The sequence below is a fragment of the Heterodontus francisci genome, chromosome 28 (assembly GCF_036365525.1).
Source record: "Heterodontus francisci isolate sHetFra1 chromosome 28, sHetFra1.hap1, whole genome shotgun sequence".
Lineage (NCBI taxonomy): Eukaryota > Metazoa > Chordata > Chondrichthyes > Heterodontiformes > Heterodontidae > Heterodontus > Heterodontus francisci.
Window position 1 is genome coordinate 25,465,212 of NC_090398.1, and position 15,897 is coordinate 25,481,108.

The window sequence follows — 15,897 nt, forward strand, 5'->3', positions numbered from 1 at the left end:
CGATGCATCCCACTATAAGGATCTGTCCTCTAACATGGCATGTCCGTTAAAGATGCTGCCTTTCTCTGGGCTGGTGCCTCAGACAGTTGCTGACATTCACACAATGCATTCTGCCTCGTTCTCCACATCTTCCCCCCCGCCCCCCCTTCTGCTCCTCCTCATTCGCATCCTCTTCCCCCATGGAGCGTGGTGACGTGGAGAGATGTTTTCTTTTTTCTCATTTGGCACTTGCTCTGATGAGTGGGATAGTTTTTCTGCTCTGGAGCCTGCAAGGATAATGCGGGGTTGGGACCCCGTGTCTGTGGCCACTGTAAGATGATGTGTGCGATGAGACCATGTGGAGCCTGGGAGTAAGTATAGCTTTAGGATATCAAAGATCAGAAATAGATAGCTTCAATCAGGAACTGGAGTGAACACCTCCATCTAGGTGATATGCCCATTGCTCTACCTCTGCTGCCTCCTCCTGATCATGCCAAGAAATGCCTCCTCAATGAGAGTGATGTCATGCAGGCATGGTTGTCTTACCCCGGTCATGTCCTGCTGCTGTTCATTATGTTATTTTTTAAGGGAAAGAATGTTGATTGTGAATGAGTGGATTGGCAAGTTTCATTTCATGTGTGATGCCTCACATGCATGAAGAGCAGCGAGACGTGTCTGAGGTGTGAATAGAAATTGTGAAAGTCGGGGCAGTTACAGAACAAAGAACAGTACAGCACAGGAACAGGCCATTCGGCCCTCCAAGCCTGCGCCGATCTTGATGCCTGCCTGAACTAAAACCTTCTGCACTTCCGGGGACCGTATCCCTCTATTCCCATCCTATTCATGTCTTTGTCAAGATGTCTCTTAAACGTCGCTATCGTACCTGCTTCCACCACCTCCCCCGGTAGCAAGTTCCAGGCACTCACCACCCTCTGTGTAAAGAACTTGCCTCGCACATCCCCTCTAAACTTTGCCCCTCTCACTTTAAACCTATGTCCCCTAGTAGCTGACTCTTCCACCCTGGGAAAAAGCTTCTGACTATCCACTTTGTCCATGCCGCTTATAACTTTGTAAACCTCTGTCATGTCGCCCCTCCACCTCCGTCGTTCCAGTCAAAATAATCCGAGTTTATCCAACCTCTCCTCATAGCTAATGCCCTCCAGACCTGGCAACATCCTGGTAAACCTCTTCTGTACCCTCTCGAAAGCCTCCACATCCTTCTGGTGGTGTGGCAACCAGAATTGCACGCAATATTCTAAGTGTAGCCTAACTAAAATTCTGTACAGCTGCAGCATGACTTGCCAATTTTTATACTCTATGCCCCGACCAGTGAAGGCAAGCATGCCGTATGCCTTCTTGACTACCTTATCCACCTGCGTTTTCACTTTCAATGACCTGTGGACCTGTACGCCCAGATCTCTCTGCCTGTCAATACTCCTAAGGGTTCTGCCATTTACTATATACTTCCCACCTGCATTAGACCTTCCAAAATGCATTACCTCACATTTGTCCAGATTAAACTTCATCTGCCATTTCTCCGTCCAAGTCTCCAACCGATATATGTCCTGCTGTATCCTCTGACAATCCTCATCACTGTCCGCAACTCCACCAACCTTTGTGTCGTCCGCAAACTTACTAATCAGACCAGCTACATTTTCCTCCAAATCATTTATATATACTACAAAGAGCAAAGGTCCCAGCACTGATCCCTGCGGAACGCCACCAGTCACATCCCTCCATTCAGAAAAACACCCATCCACTGCTACCCTCTGTCTTCTGTGACTGAGCCAGTTCTGTATCCATCTTGTCAGCTCACCTCTGATCCCGTACTGTACCAGTCTGCCATGAGGGACCTTGTCAAAGGCTTTACTGAAGTCCATATGGATAACATCCACTGCCCTTCCTTCATCAATCATCTTTGTCACTTCCTCAAAAAACTCAATCAAATTAGTGAGACACAACCTCCCCTTCACAAAACCATGCTGCCTCTCGCTAATAAGTTCGTTTGTTTCCAAATGGGAGTAAATCCTGCCCCCCGAAAAATCCTCTCTAATCATTTCCCTACCACTGACGTAAGGGTGACCGGCCTATAATTTTTTGGATTATCCTTGCTACCCTTCTTAAACAAAGGAACAACATTGGCTATTCTCCAGTCCTCTGGGATCTCACCTGTTGCCAATGAGGATGCAAAGATTTCTGTCAAGACCCCAGCAATTTCTTCCCTTGCCTCCCTCAGTATTCTGGGGTAGATCCCATCAGGCCCTGGGGACTTATCTACCTTAATGCTTAGCAAGACACCCAACTGATGTGTGGTGTGTTTGAAAGTCATTGTTTAGTAGATGGTGGATTAGCGTATTGAATTTGTGCTGATGGCGATGACGGTACAATTATTGAAAAGTATGTTTGCGTGATTGCATCTTAATTTAACAACTCATGTGAAGTAATCAAATATTTTGTGTTCATACCAGACATGATGCAGTGGAGATTTACGAGGATGTTGCCAGCAATGGAGAAATGTAGCGATAAAGAAAGATTGGATAAGTTGTGCTTTCTTTGTTTGGAACAGAGGAGCCTGATTGGGAGAATAATTGAGGTGTATAAATTTATATAGGACCGAGATCGAATGAGGTTAAGTGAATTATGCCTTTTAGCGTAGCGGTGAATAAGTGGACACTGGTGTAAAAAAAAAGGTCGAAAAAACTGAGGGGAGTTTTGAAGGGTTTGTTCACCCAAAGGTTAGTAGGGCCTGCAACTCACTGATTGAAACGGGAGTTGACATCGCAACACTCATTGCATCAAAACAAAAACAACTTCGGTATGCACGGAACAAAAGCTGGAAATTGTGATTTGACTGGTGAACTCTTTCTAGACGGCACGGACAAGATGGGTGGAATGACCTCGTCGTGTGGCCTGAAGTTTCTTTGTTTCTATGGAACTACGAACCGGGGAAGAACTTCTGGTGGTCACCTCCCGGGAGATCTCCTCCCACATGCAATGCATTAGTTATCTTTGTGGCCTCTTTCTTCCCTGCGAGTAGTGGACACGCCTTCTCATCTGTGCTCCTCCATTGGGACTTCCAATGCCGCATCCGAGAACCTGAATGCACGCTTTCTAGGTCGTGCAGACATCCTTTCAAGTTGACTTCTCTCCCAGCCAGCACAATCCACCACCTCAGTGGAAGTGGATGAGTGAAAGCTACATCTCCGGAAAATTGTGTATAATCAGCGCTTGAATGCAAACCTGCAATTGCCTGTTCCATCGCCTCAAAGGCACATTTAGATTATGATAATCGTGAATTAGTCCGAAATGCATGTTTGATCTTTAGCTTGCCAGTAGCTCTTTGATATTGAGCAGGTGTAAATTTCTAAAGATTACCTGTGGCTCCAGTACATTTCCAGTTGTACACGGTTTATTACTGGCTTGAGAGTGACGGGTAATGAAGGATTTTTTAGGTTGTATGCTTGAAATTCATGGTAACCAGTAGAATGTTTATTTAGTCCTATTTGACATCTATTTACTTGGCACCACATATGGTTGAACTAATAAATGAATACTTTGCAGTATTCTTCATCAGAGTAGATGATGCTATCCATGTGGTAGTGCAGAAAGAGGTATAAATGATATTGAATGAGAGCATAAAAGATAAAAGCGATGAAGCTGAGAAAGTTGGCAGTACACAAACTGAATAAGATGGGATGTAACTAGCTTTCTGAGGGCAGTAATTGTAGAAACTAACAGTGCTACTGCTATTCTCCTCCCATCCTCCTTCGATATGGGAGTTGTTCGATGGGACTGGATAATTGCAGATGTTGCATCCTGTTCAAAGAAGGATAGAGAGAAAACCTGAGGAAAGTAAGGCTAGTTGGTGTAAAGTCACTGTAACAGAAACATTTGCACAGAGAGGAAATCAGGAAAAATAATTGACTCTTGGGAAAGTAAAGACCAATAAATGATCGTCGGAACCAATTTGTTAAGGGAACATCATTCTTTACTTAACTGACTGAGCTCCTGGATGAAGTAACGGTAAGGGTTGATGAGGGCAGTACGGTCGCTGTTGTGTATGTTGCACCTCCAAAAGCTATTTGATAATGTCGGAGCTCATAGGATTGCATTTATCTAACAATTTTATCGGATTAATAGGACACTGGCAGCTTGCATTCAACATTGGCTAAGGGACAGAAAACAGAGTGGTGGTGAACGGTTCCTTTCAGACTGGATGGAAGTACGGCGGCGCAGTGGTTAGCACCGCAGCCTCACAGCTCCAGGGACCCGGGTTCGATTCTGGGTACTGCCTGTGCGGAGTTTGCAAGTTCTCCCTGTGTCTGCGTGGGTTTCCTCCGGGTGCTCCGGTTTCCTCCCACACGCCAAAGACTTGCAGGTTGATAGGTTAATTGGCCATTACAAATTGCCCCCAGTATAGCTAGGTGGTAGGGAAATATATAGGGACAGGTGGGGATGTGGTAGGAATATGGGATTAGTGTAGGATTAGTATAAATGGGTGGTTGATGGTCGGCACAGACTCGGTGGGCCGAAGGGCCTGTTTCAGTGCTGTATCTCTAAACTAAACTAAACTAAACATAGCGATATTCAGAATGGCTCAATATTAGTACCACTGAACATTTTGATATATATGAATGACAGAGTTGTGGGTACATAGGCAGTGGTTGCATAGTTAGAAGATGCCATGAAACTCGAACAGGGAGTAAACAATATGTCACAGCGTGCTCAGTGCTTCAAAATGTTAAATTTTCATTCAATAGCACTAGATGTCTGTACAGGTTTTCACAATGTATTTCTTACTTTTTTAAAATAGATTGGCTGCAGGATGCGGAATATTTTCATCATTCGCTTGTGCGAAGTTGGTGTCGATGTCCAGGACAGCTTGTATTGCCCATCTCTAATTGCCCTTGAACTGAATATCTTACTAGGCCATTCTAGAGGGTATTTAAGAGTCAACCACATTGCTGTGGGTCTGGAGTGCCCTGTCGGCCAGACCCGGTAAGGACGGCAGATTTCCTTCTCGAAAGGAAATTAGTGAACCAGATGGGTTTTTACAACATTTGGCATTAGTTTCGTGGTCACCATTAGACTAGCTTTTAGGTCCATATTTATTAACTGAATTTAAATTTCGCCATCTGCCATGCCGGGATTCAAAGCATGTCCCGAGAGCATTAGGCTGTGTTCTGGATTACTAATCCAGTGAAAACCCCACCACACAGGCAATTATATACAACAGGGAAAAGAAACACACCGAACATCCATCTTTGTCCAAATGTTGTGAAAATAAAAATTTTCCAAATACTTCATTTACTGAAATTTAGCAAAATGCAATGTCACATGACAAAGTCAGAAACAGTCAATCTTCAACACAGCAGAGAATACGTAAAATATAAATTCAAACGTAAAAAGGGAAAAGGAATCAATGAAATCAAAGTAACGCACTTCCGAGTAATAATAATAAAGTAATAATAAAGTACACTCTCACAGCGATTTTTACGACACAAAGAAGTAACTTTTTAAACCCCAACAGGTGCATGCCATTATTTCTTCCTCAGTAACAACTATCCCCGCAATTTGGACTCAACAGAAAATTTACATAATTCGTAAGTTTAAACCATTTATATGAATATTGAACCAACAGTACTTCCAGCTCTACATGTGGCATAAGACTTCCTACATTTCGCCAGACTGAGCAATAACCGTTCCACCCAATATTCTGTTGACTATTTTGCAACTGGTTTGCTATCCAACCTGCTGCTTATCCCGAAGCTGTGCATCCCATAGCATTCGTCTTGATTTGACAATATCGTACTGAATTGAAGGCTTATTGAAATTGCATGTATTTTACATCTGCCACATTTCCCATATTTACGTGATCTGCTACTTCTTCGAAAAATTCAGTAATGTTGCTCAAGCATGACTGTCTCTTTTTAATTCTGTGCTGACAACCCTTTCCTCTATTTTAGTTTTTGGGATTTCTTTCTCTCAAACATTTCAGTGAAAATTTCAATGTCTCTTCTATCACTGATAAAGTATAATACAAATATATTACGTATATGTATAAATGCGATTTGATATATTTTTGAAGATATCTTCGATAACTTTTCTGACAATCGAGATAAGGCTAATGGGGGTGAGGCGGGGGGAGGAGGCTGTGGGTAAGTGGCTGTATTGGCTGTGGGTAAGTGGCTGTATTGGACTTGTCATGTGTTTTGAGGATAGGATGTACATGAACATTTTCCAGTTTGACATTTAGATATCTGTGTTGTTGTATTGCAAAACCTTGACTAAGTGTGGGACTATTTCTGTAGCTTGTCTCCTACATTACAACCGTAAGGTTGTCGGTGCCAGTAGATTTTGTTTTATCCAGTTGACAAAGCTGACGCTTGATAGCACGTGGGAATAACCGACTTGACTGAAGACGGTGATTGTGGGGAGCTCAGCAGGAGACCAATATCATCCACTTGGCATTTCTGGCTGAAGGTTTTGCAAACGTTTCGAACTTGATGTTTTCCCTCACAAACTTGTATCCGCAATTATTGAGGATTCGGATGTCCATTGAGCCTCCTCCGAGCATTAGTTGTTCAAAAAGTCCAACATCATTCATGACTGGATGTGGCAGGAGTACAGAGTGTTGGTTGTCTGTTCGCTCAGCTCCATCCAAAGCATGCTATTTCCACTGTTTAGCATGCATGAAGTCCTGTCTTGCCAATTCGCAGGTTGGCAACTCAGTAACGCCTGGTACTGCTCGTGGCATACTCATTTGGATACCTCATTGAATCATGGATGGTTCATTGGATGGATTCTAATGGCAAAGTGAGTGTTATACCGGGCAATGAGGTTGCACCTTTCAGTGGAATACAATTCAGCAGTTTCTGATGGCCCACAGCATCTCATCGATCCCCAGTTCTGATCTGTGAGACCTCTTTTGAATATAACTATCATTTATCATGGCAGTAATGTCACACAGCATGATGGAAAGTGTCGTCTGCGTGAAGACGGTCTTCAACGTCTCCACAAGGACTGTGCGGTGGACATTCCTAATAATATGCTCGTAAACAGATGCCTCTGCGTTAGCTAGATTCATGAGGATCAGGTCAAATAGGTTTTTGCTTGAGTTGGCTATCTCACCGTCTGCCACATTCCCAGACTGACAGGGCTGACAGACTGACTCCAGGACTCGATCAACTCAATGAGTAGTGGTGCTTCCAAGGCACTCTCGGTGATGAGCTTCCAGAGCACACACTGTGTTTCTGCTACCCTCCATCCTTCTTCCGAGCGGTGCTCAACCTTCGAGAGTATGTATTCCTCAGCTGAAGGAGGACAGTAGTTGATAATCAGGTAGTTTCCTTGTCGATATTCCATCTGATGTCATGAGCCTTGATGGAGTCTGGAGCAAATATTGAGAACTGTCAGCTCCCCTCCCTCCTGTCCAGGCAATGTCCGTCCGAAGTTACAATTCCTTCCTGTGCCAAGACTTATGTTCGTCTCACCTGAAATGGAACCCCTCTTTCAGCCACGTGTTCACCTCCCTAATCTACTTGCCAATTTGCAAGTCGCATGGGTATTAATCCAGGTCTTACAAACATTTTTTCTTTCTTTTAATGTTAGCTCCTAGCTGCTGATACTCGCTGAATGCTTATGTTTTTCACAACACGGATTACAGGGACTGGGTTCCCCTATTCTCTCTCCAATAGCCTTTCAAGCCGATTTGAAATGTTGCTCAGTCTGGCACCAGATAGCCAACACAATACATCCGACTCTCCATCTAGATTAAAAGGATGCTACCAGCCCGTCCCGCTCCCCCGAATTATTGAACGCCCCCAACCTCCGCCCACCATCAACTACCATAATCACAATTCGGCTTCCGCTCCTGCACCTCCTCCAGCCCCCTTTGGGTCGGCCCCCTGCTCCAAGGTGCCATGGTCAGCAGTCTCGCTGCCCTTTGACAGTCCTTATCCTACTCGACACAGGTACCAGCTGCATTCCACTTGTTAGTTAGGATCAGTTTCTGTGCAACTTCCTTTGGTTTTCTATCTCATCCAAGTTCAGCTTAATCTGTACACATTCAGTCGCACCAACCTGATTCTGCTCCTCTGTGTGACCAAGTGAGACCAAGATCGGCAGCAAACGTTCCAGAGAGTCGTCCCCCTCCCTTATGTTTCGTAGTATCTCAAAATCTCCGTGGAGCTCAATATAATCTGTTAACTGCGTTGTTTCACTTCTCATTATTAGATGTATCAATGATTCCGCTGTTGTGATATTCCATACATATTTGATAGAGTAAAAGTCCTCTGCACACTATATGCATCAATTTCCTTTTCCTCGTGCAGTATCTTTTCTTGCTGGTGCTAACTGATATCGCCCATGGCTATTATTTATTTTTATTTATCCATTTCATATATATCCTTGCACATCTGAACATCCGTTCTCCCTTCACTGTAAGCTAGACTGTATACATCATCCTATTAATCTGTTGGATTTCTTCATCCTTTTGATTGCTGTTACAATTGTTATTCGCAGTAATATGCAATTATAACCGTCTTCTTGGTCCAGTGGTTTCAAATCAAAGAACTTTCCCTGGCCCTCATTGATTCCAATCTTGTTGCATGATCCTGAAGTCGACTCTGCTTTTGATATGGTTCGCACTTCGTGTTGTTATTAGGTTTCAATTCGTATGTTTGAGATAAGTATTTCAATTCCGAAATAAGGCAGATATTGTATCTGCTATCTCAGATTAGCTGTCTAAACAAAAATCAGCAAAATGCAGGTAAAGGTCGTGGATGTCAACATAATGACCTATTTAACCACAAAATAATAACTTGCATTATAAAATGTTAACGCCACAAGTGATTGATAGCTTCGGTTTAACGTATTTCACTGGCTTCAAGAGGCACTGAGATTATTAAAATTAAATGACAGATTTTGGAACCACTTCCGGTTATCTCAGAGTCATGCTCCATTGTCCATATACTTCAATCAGTAATTATATACATCCGTGTCATTTAGAATGAATGGGTCTCCAGAGCGAAATCAGAACCAAAGGAGTATTCCTCAGTTCTGGTTACTGCCATTTTGGAAATATCAATTAGGAAAGCACACCTTCTGCTATCAATCAGTGTCACCTGGTGGCCGAACGAATCATCTGCAGCAGTACATTCAGTTTTTTTTATTCATTCATGGGATGTAGGCGTCATTGGCCAGGACAGCATTTATTGCCCACCCTAATTGCCCATGAGGAGGTGGTAGTGAGCTGCCTTCTTGAACCCTGCTGTCCATTTGGGGTAGGTATACCCACAGTGCTGTTAGGAAGGGAGTTCATGGATTTTGACCCAGCGACAGTGAAGGAGGGGCGATAGAGTTCCAAGTCAGGATGGTTTGTGACTTAGAGGTGAACTTGCAGGTGGTGGTGTTCCCATGTATTTGCTGCCCTTCTCCTTCTAGTTGGTAGAGGTCGCGGGTTTGGAAGGTGCTGTCCAAGGAGCCTTGGTGCATTGCTGCAATGCATCTTGTAGATGGTACATACTGCTGCCACTGTGTGTCGGTGGTGGAGGGAGTGAATGTTTGTAGATGGGGTGCCAATCGAGCGGGCTGCTTTGTCCTGGATGGTGTCGAGATTCTTGAGTGATGTTGGAGCTGCACCCATCCAGGCAAGTGGAGAGTACCCCATCACACTCCTGATTGTGCCTTGTAGATGGTGGACAGGCTTTGGGGAGACAGGAGGTGAGTTACTCGCCTCAGGATTCCTAGCCTCTGACCTGCACTTATAGCCACGGTATTTATATGGCTTCTCCAGTTCAGTTTCTGGTCAATGGTAGCCCCGAGGATGTTGATTTTGGGGGGATTCAGCGATGGTAATGCCGTTGAATGTCAAGGGGAGATGGTTAGATTCTTTCTTGTTGGAGATGGTCATTGCCTGGAACTTATGTGGCATGAATGTTACTTGCCGCTTATCTTGCTGCATTTCTATACGGACTGCTTCAGTATCTGAGGAGTCACGAATGGTGCTGAACATTGTGCAATCATAAGTGAACATCCCCACTTCTGACCTTATGATTGAAGGAAGGTTATTGATGAATCAGCTGAAGATGGTTGGGCCCAGGACACTATCCTGAAGAACTCCTGCAGTGATGTCCTGGAGCTCAGATGATTGACCTCCAACAACCACAACCATCTTCCTTTGCGCTCGGTATGACTCCAGCCAGCGGAGGGTTTTCCCCCTCATTCCCTTTGACTCCAGTTTTGCTACGGCTCCTTGATGCCATACTCTGTCAAATGCTGCCTTGATGTCAAGGGCAGTCACTCTCACCTCACCTCTTGAGTTCAGCTCTTTTGTCCATGTTTGAACAAAGGCGGTCATGAGGTCAGGAGCTGAGTGGCCCTGGCGGAACCCAAACTGAGCGTCACTGATAAGGTTATTGCGAAGCAAGTGTCGCTTGATGGCACTGTTGATGACACCTTCCATCACTTTACTGATGATTGAGAGTGGGCTGATGGGGCGGTAATTGGCCGGGTTGGACATGCCCTGCTTTTTGTGTACACGACATACCTGGGCAATTTTCCACATTGCAGTGTAGATGCCAGTGTTGTAGCTGTACTGGAACAGCTTGGCTCGGGGCGCGGCAAGTTCTGGAGCACAGGTCTTCAGTACTATCGCTGGAATATTGTCAGAGCCCATAGCTTTTGCAGTATCCAGTGCCTTCAGTCGTTTCCTGATATCACGTGGAGTGAATCGAATTGGCTGAAGTCTGGCATCTGTGATGCTGGGGACTTCAGGAGGACGCCCGAGATGGATCATCAACTCGGCACTTCTGGCTGAAGATTGTTGCAAATGCTTCAGCCTTATCTTTTGCACTGATGTGCTGGGCTCCCCCATCATTGAGGATGGGGATATTTGTGGAGCCACTTCCTCCAGTTAGTTGTTTAATTGTCCACCACCATTCACGGCTGGATGTGGCAGGACTGCAGAGCTTAGATCTGATCCGTTGGTTATGGGATCGCTCAGCTCTGTCTATCGCATGCTGCTTACGCAATTTGGCATGCAAGTAGTGCTGGGTTGTAGCTTCACCAGGTTGACACCACATTTTGAGCTGTGCCTGGTGCTGCTCCTGACATGCCCTCCTGCACTCTTCATTGAACCAGGGTTGGAATCCTGACTTGATGGTAATGGTAGAGTGGGGGATATGCCGGGCCATGAGGTTACAGATTGTGGTTGAGTACAATTCTGCTGCTGCTGATGGCCCACATGGATGCCCAGTTTTGCATTGCTAGATCTGTTCGAAACCTATCCCATTTAGCACGGTGATAGTGCCACACAACACGATGGAGGGTATCCTCAATGTGAAGGCGGGATTTCCTCTCCACAAGGACTGTGCGGTGGTCACTCCTACCAATACAGTCATGGACAGAAGCATCAGAGGCAGGCATATTAGTGAGGATGAGGTCAAGTATGTTTTTCCCTCATGCTGGTTCCCCCACCACCTGCCGCAGACCCAGTCTAGCAGCTATGTCATTTAGGACACGGCCAGCTCGGTCAGTAGTGGAGCTACCGAGCCACTCTTGGTGATGGACATTGCAGTCCCCCACTCAGAGTACATTTTGTGCCCTTGCCATCCTCAGTGCTTCCTCCAAGTGGTGTTCAACATGGAGGAGTACTGAGTCATCAGCTGAGGGAGGGCGGTAGGTGGTAATCAGTCGGAGGTTACCTTGCCCATGTTTGACTTCATGGGGTCCAGAGTCGATGTTGAAGGCTCCCAGGGCAACTCCCTCCCTACTGTATACCACTGTGCCACCACCTCTGGTGGGTCTGTCCTGCCGGTGGGACAGGGCATACCTGGGCATTGGGGATGGCACTGCCTGGGACATTGTTTGTAAGATATGATTCCGTGAGTATGACTATGTGAGGCTGTTGCTTGACTCGTCTGTGGGACAGCTCTCCCAACTTTGGCACAAGTCCCCAGATGTTAGTTAGGAGGACTTTGCAGGGTTGACAGTGCTGGCTTTGCCATTGTCGTTTCTGTTACCTCGGTCGATGCCGGGTGGTCCGTCCTGTTTCATTCCTTTTTATTGACTTCGTAGCGGTTAGGTACAACTGAGTGACTTGCTAGGCCATTTCAGGGGGCATGTAAGAGTTAACCACATTGTTGTGGGTTTGGAGTCACATGTAGGCCAAACCAGGTAAAGACAGTAGATTTCCTTCCCTAAAGGACATTAGTGAACCAGATGGTTTTTTACCACAATCGACAATGATTTCATGCCATTGACTAGCTTTTAATCCCAGATTTATTAATTAAATTCAAATTCCACCTTTTGTTGTGGTGGGATTCGAACCCATGTCCGCGGAGAAATACCCTGGGTCTCTGGGTTACTAGTCCCGTGATAATACCACTACCCCTAACAGCCTACCCCTAACGATAGACAGGTAAATAAAATTAAGCATAACAGAGAAACAGCGCTAAACGGCGATGCAAGAAGAAATAATCACTCGACTATATTAGCAATAACTCATTCTGTGCGATTTCGCCACGTGCTGATCTAATGGTGTAACCGAGATGCACAATCAGCTCAACCACAGATTGCTTTTGTCTCTGATGAAGATTTGAGGCTACTCGTTATGAATCCGTTATTTAGGTGGGGAAAAATCTGAAACGACAACGATTAAAGCCACCTGGCAAATACAAATAGTGAAAGCAGCAGAGGATATTCGGATATAGACTGCAAATGAGGTCGAAACGAAATATACTGAAAATAATCCATCAGTAGCATTCAAAATTCTTTCAAGCTTTTGCTAATCTGTGAATATTTGAACAAAAGAGCACATATCATGTTTTCTAATTTACAGTGATTGTTGATACCGCAACGATGCGAGGACAATGCAAAGTTCCCTTCCTGCTTATATTATTATTGTTGGAGGCACTGTGCGGTTTGAACCGAGGAACCGATCCAATTACTGCACCTGAGGAAACCAGTACTGCCACTTCTCTGCCTCCCGATGAACAAAAAGGTACAAATAGTGCAAACCAATTTGCTGTTAAGGTGGCAAAAGCATATCCTTCATTTATCTAAACAGTAACCACAAGTAATCAGTTAGTCCTTCATCCTCTTTAAGAACCATTTGTTTTTATCACTATATAATAATAATTGTATTCGCAGTGCATATGAATTGTGATTAATGCCTGTAATTTTATTTCCTGCCACTCATTCTTCGATAAATGGTCAACGATTTCGCTTCAGCATTCTATCTCCTATGCTTCCTCAATTCGTTTTATATAATTAACTCCACATTCCTACATTTATTTTAGTATCTCATTTTATCTACTGATCTATGCAAGTCCAAACAATTTTGCGTTCTGCCACATTCTTTTTATTCTTGACTATTTGTATACCCTGCATGGCAATGTTCTCATATATTTTTCAGCTTCCTAATGATATGGTGTGGTTTTATCATACCATTTCGTCACTATACATCTGTGTTAATTCGTAGACAAGTTGAACTATTTGTTTTGTAAAATATTCATTTTATTGATTGACGCATTTCCGCTTACAATTCATTTTGTTTCTTAAATATTCACCTACCCTTACCTCACTGATAACCTCATCCACCTTTCTGGAAGTAGATCCAATACTCACTCCTTGTTATTCTAAAAGCGTGCTCAGCATTCTGGACACGCTACAGATAGTATGCCCTTGCCTCCTCCACTCGGTTACTGTACCCATTGGATATTTAGAGGCACTGATCAATCTACTGCTGTTAATGACGCATTTTTTTTCGCTTTTTCCACATTTTCCTTCTATTCCTTTCTCACTATTCAGTGCTTGATAATAAGTTGTTTAAAGATTATTTTTATTATGCTGTAACCCCAACCACATTGATTCATAGAATGAATCATTCTCTACATGAATCCCGAGTTCCCGTGCTGCAATTGAGTATTTTATTGACTTTTCTTCCCTATTTTGTTCAAATGTTTATGCAGCAGGAAAGTTTTGTAATACATACACGCGCGCGCATCTTACTGCATATCCCAAGACAACCCGTGTTTTCAAATGACCATGTGTAGATGTGTTGTATGGAATCTGATATGTTGTTAAATCCTATTTTCAGCAACTTGATGTGCTTTGAAATCCTTTACACACGTGTTAGGATCCAAATGCACTGGAAAATGTCATACATGTCTAACAGAATTGGGATAACTGTGAAACCCATGCACATATGATGTACTGAAACCTTAGCACGGCTGGCAGGCTCATGATATGCTGCAAAATCCCATACGAACCTAACAGGATCCTGATGAAATGTCAAACCCCATACAAAACTGGAAGAATCCTGAGGCAGCTTGATACCACATGCAGACCAGGCACGAACCTGATAAACTGTGAATTCCATTACATCCAGGAAGGAACATGACAAACTGTGAAAACTCATGCACACCTGATAGCATCCTGACATACAGTGAATTCACATAAAATAAACTGGTAGTATCCTGATACAGACCTGGCAGGATCCTGATGCACATATCTGGCAGGATCGTGATAGGCTGTCAATCCATGAAACCAACGGACATAATTTTCCTATCCACCTGTAATGATCCCAAAACAATGCGAGTTCCAATGCATACCTTGCAGGATCCTGCTACACTGAAACCCCATATACAGCTACAGTACCCTTCCACACGGTTAAACCCAACACATTTCCGGCTGTATTCTGGCACAATGTGAAACCTCATACACTGTTGATAGCATCCTGATGCATATGGAAGCCCCATACACTGCTGGCTGGATCCTGAATTTCCCTGGATCCCAATAATGAACAAGTGGAAATGCGATACATGGTTGCACTGATTCTAATAATCTATGAAACCCGTTCACGTAAGGAAGAATCGCAGTCCGGTGTTAAACCACATACATAAATTCATAGTAGGCCATTAGACCGGTCGAATGTGTGCCAGCACTCTTCTGGAGCAACTCAGCTGGTCCCACTCCCCAGCCCTTCCCACAGCACTTCTTCCTCCCACGCCTCCCCGTTTATGTGAGTATTCAATTCCCTTTTGAAAGGCACGTTTGAAACTGCCTCCACAACCTTTTCAGGAAGTGCTTTCCAGATCATAATCTCTCGCTGTGCAAAGAAAAATTGTCTTTCCTCATGTCACTTTTGGGTCCCTCATCAATAATTTTAATTCTGTCTTCCGGTTCTCGACCACTCAGCCAATGGTTTCTCTCTATCTGCATTGTCTACAACCCTCAGGAATTTGAAAACCTCTAGCAAATCTTCTCTTCACCATCACCTCTCCAATGAAAACAATCCAGCTCTTTAATCTGTCCACTTAATTGAAGTCCCTCATCCCTGGAACCATTCTCGTAAATCTGTCCTGCAGCGTTGTTAAAACATTCACGTGCTTCCTAAATTGCAGTGCCTAGAACTGAAAACAATGCTCTAGTTGGGGCCGAATAATTTCATTATAAATGCTCATCATAACTTCCCTTGGATGCTTGCTTTAGTACTCTATACCACTGTTTACAATGCTCAGTGTTGGTTAGGTCTGACATTGGGGTCTTAAATCTGTTAAAACAAAACAAACAAATTACATAGGAATGGGACGTGCGGAGGGTAGGGGACGCTTTGTCTCAGGTAGATTGCGAAATAGCATTAACAGTTATGACGACAGATAAGCAATTGCTAGCATTACCAAAATTCATATATAATTTTCAACAAATGCACATCCATTTAAGACCCAAGACCCCACAGAAAATGTGGTTCCATCGTGGCTCGCAAGAGTTAAAGAAAGGATTATATCAAAGGATGTGTTTATAATGTTGTAAAAAGAATAGCAAGCCTGAGGTTTGCGTAAATCGTGAGCATTTCAGCATTCAGTAAAGTAATAGTAAAAGGCTAGGAATTCTGTGGCGACTAACTTACTTCCT

At 44.0% G+C, this 15,897-nt stretch overlaps 1 protein-coding gene across 9 annotated transcripts in view; it reads left to right on the forward strand.

The window, feature by feature from the left end:
- The window catches only part of LOC137385145 (NACHT, LRR and PYD domains-containing protein 3-like), a 106,702-nt gene that overhangs the window by 53,165 nt on the left and 37,640 nt on the right, over nucleotides 1–15,897 (forward strand). For 5 of the 9 annotated variants that reach the window (XM_068060063.1, XM_068060058.1, XM_068060064.1 and 2 more), the window contains one exon: nucleotides 12,821–12,982. The exons of 1 other annotated variant lie outside the window; for it this stretch is intronic. In XM_068060063.1, coding sequence (XP_067916164.1) covers nucleotides 12,841–12,982 — 142 coding nt within the window. In that variant the 5' untranslated portion in view covers nucleotides 12,821–12,840. Of the gene's footprint in view, nucleotides 1–4,792; nucleotides 4,978–12,820; nucleotides 12,983–15,897 lie in introns of all 9 variants that reach the window. 3 more of the 9 variants (XM_068060059.1, XM_068060061.1, XM_068060062.1) reach the window with 1 other exon arrangement.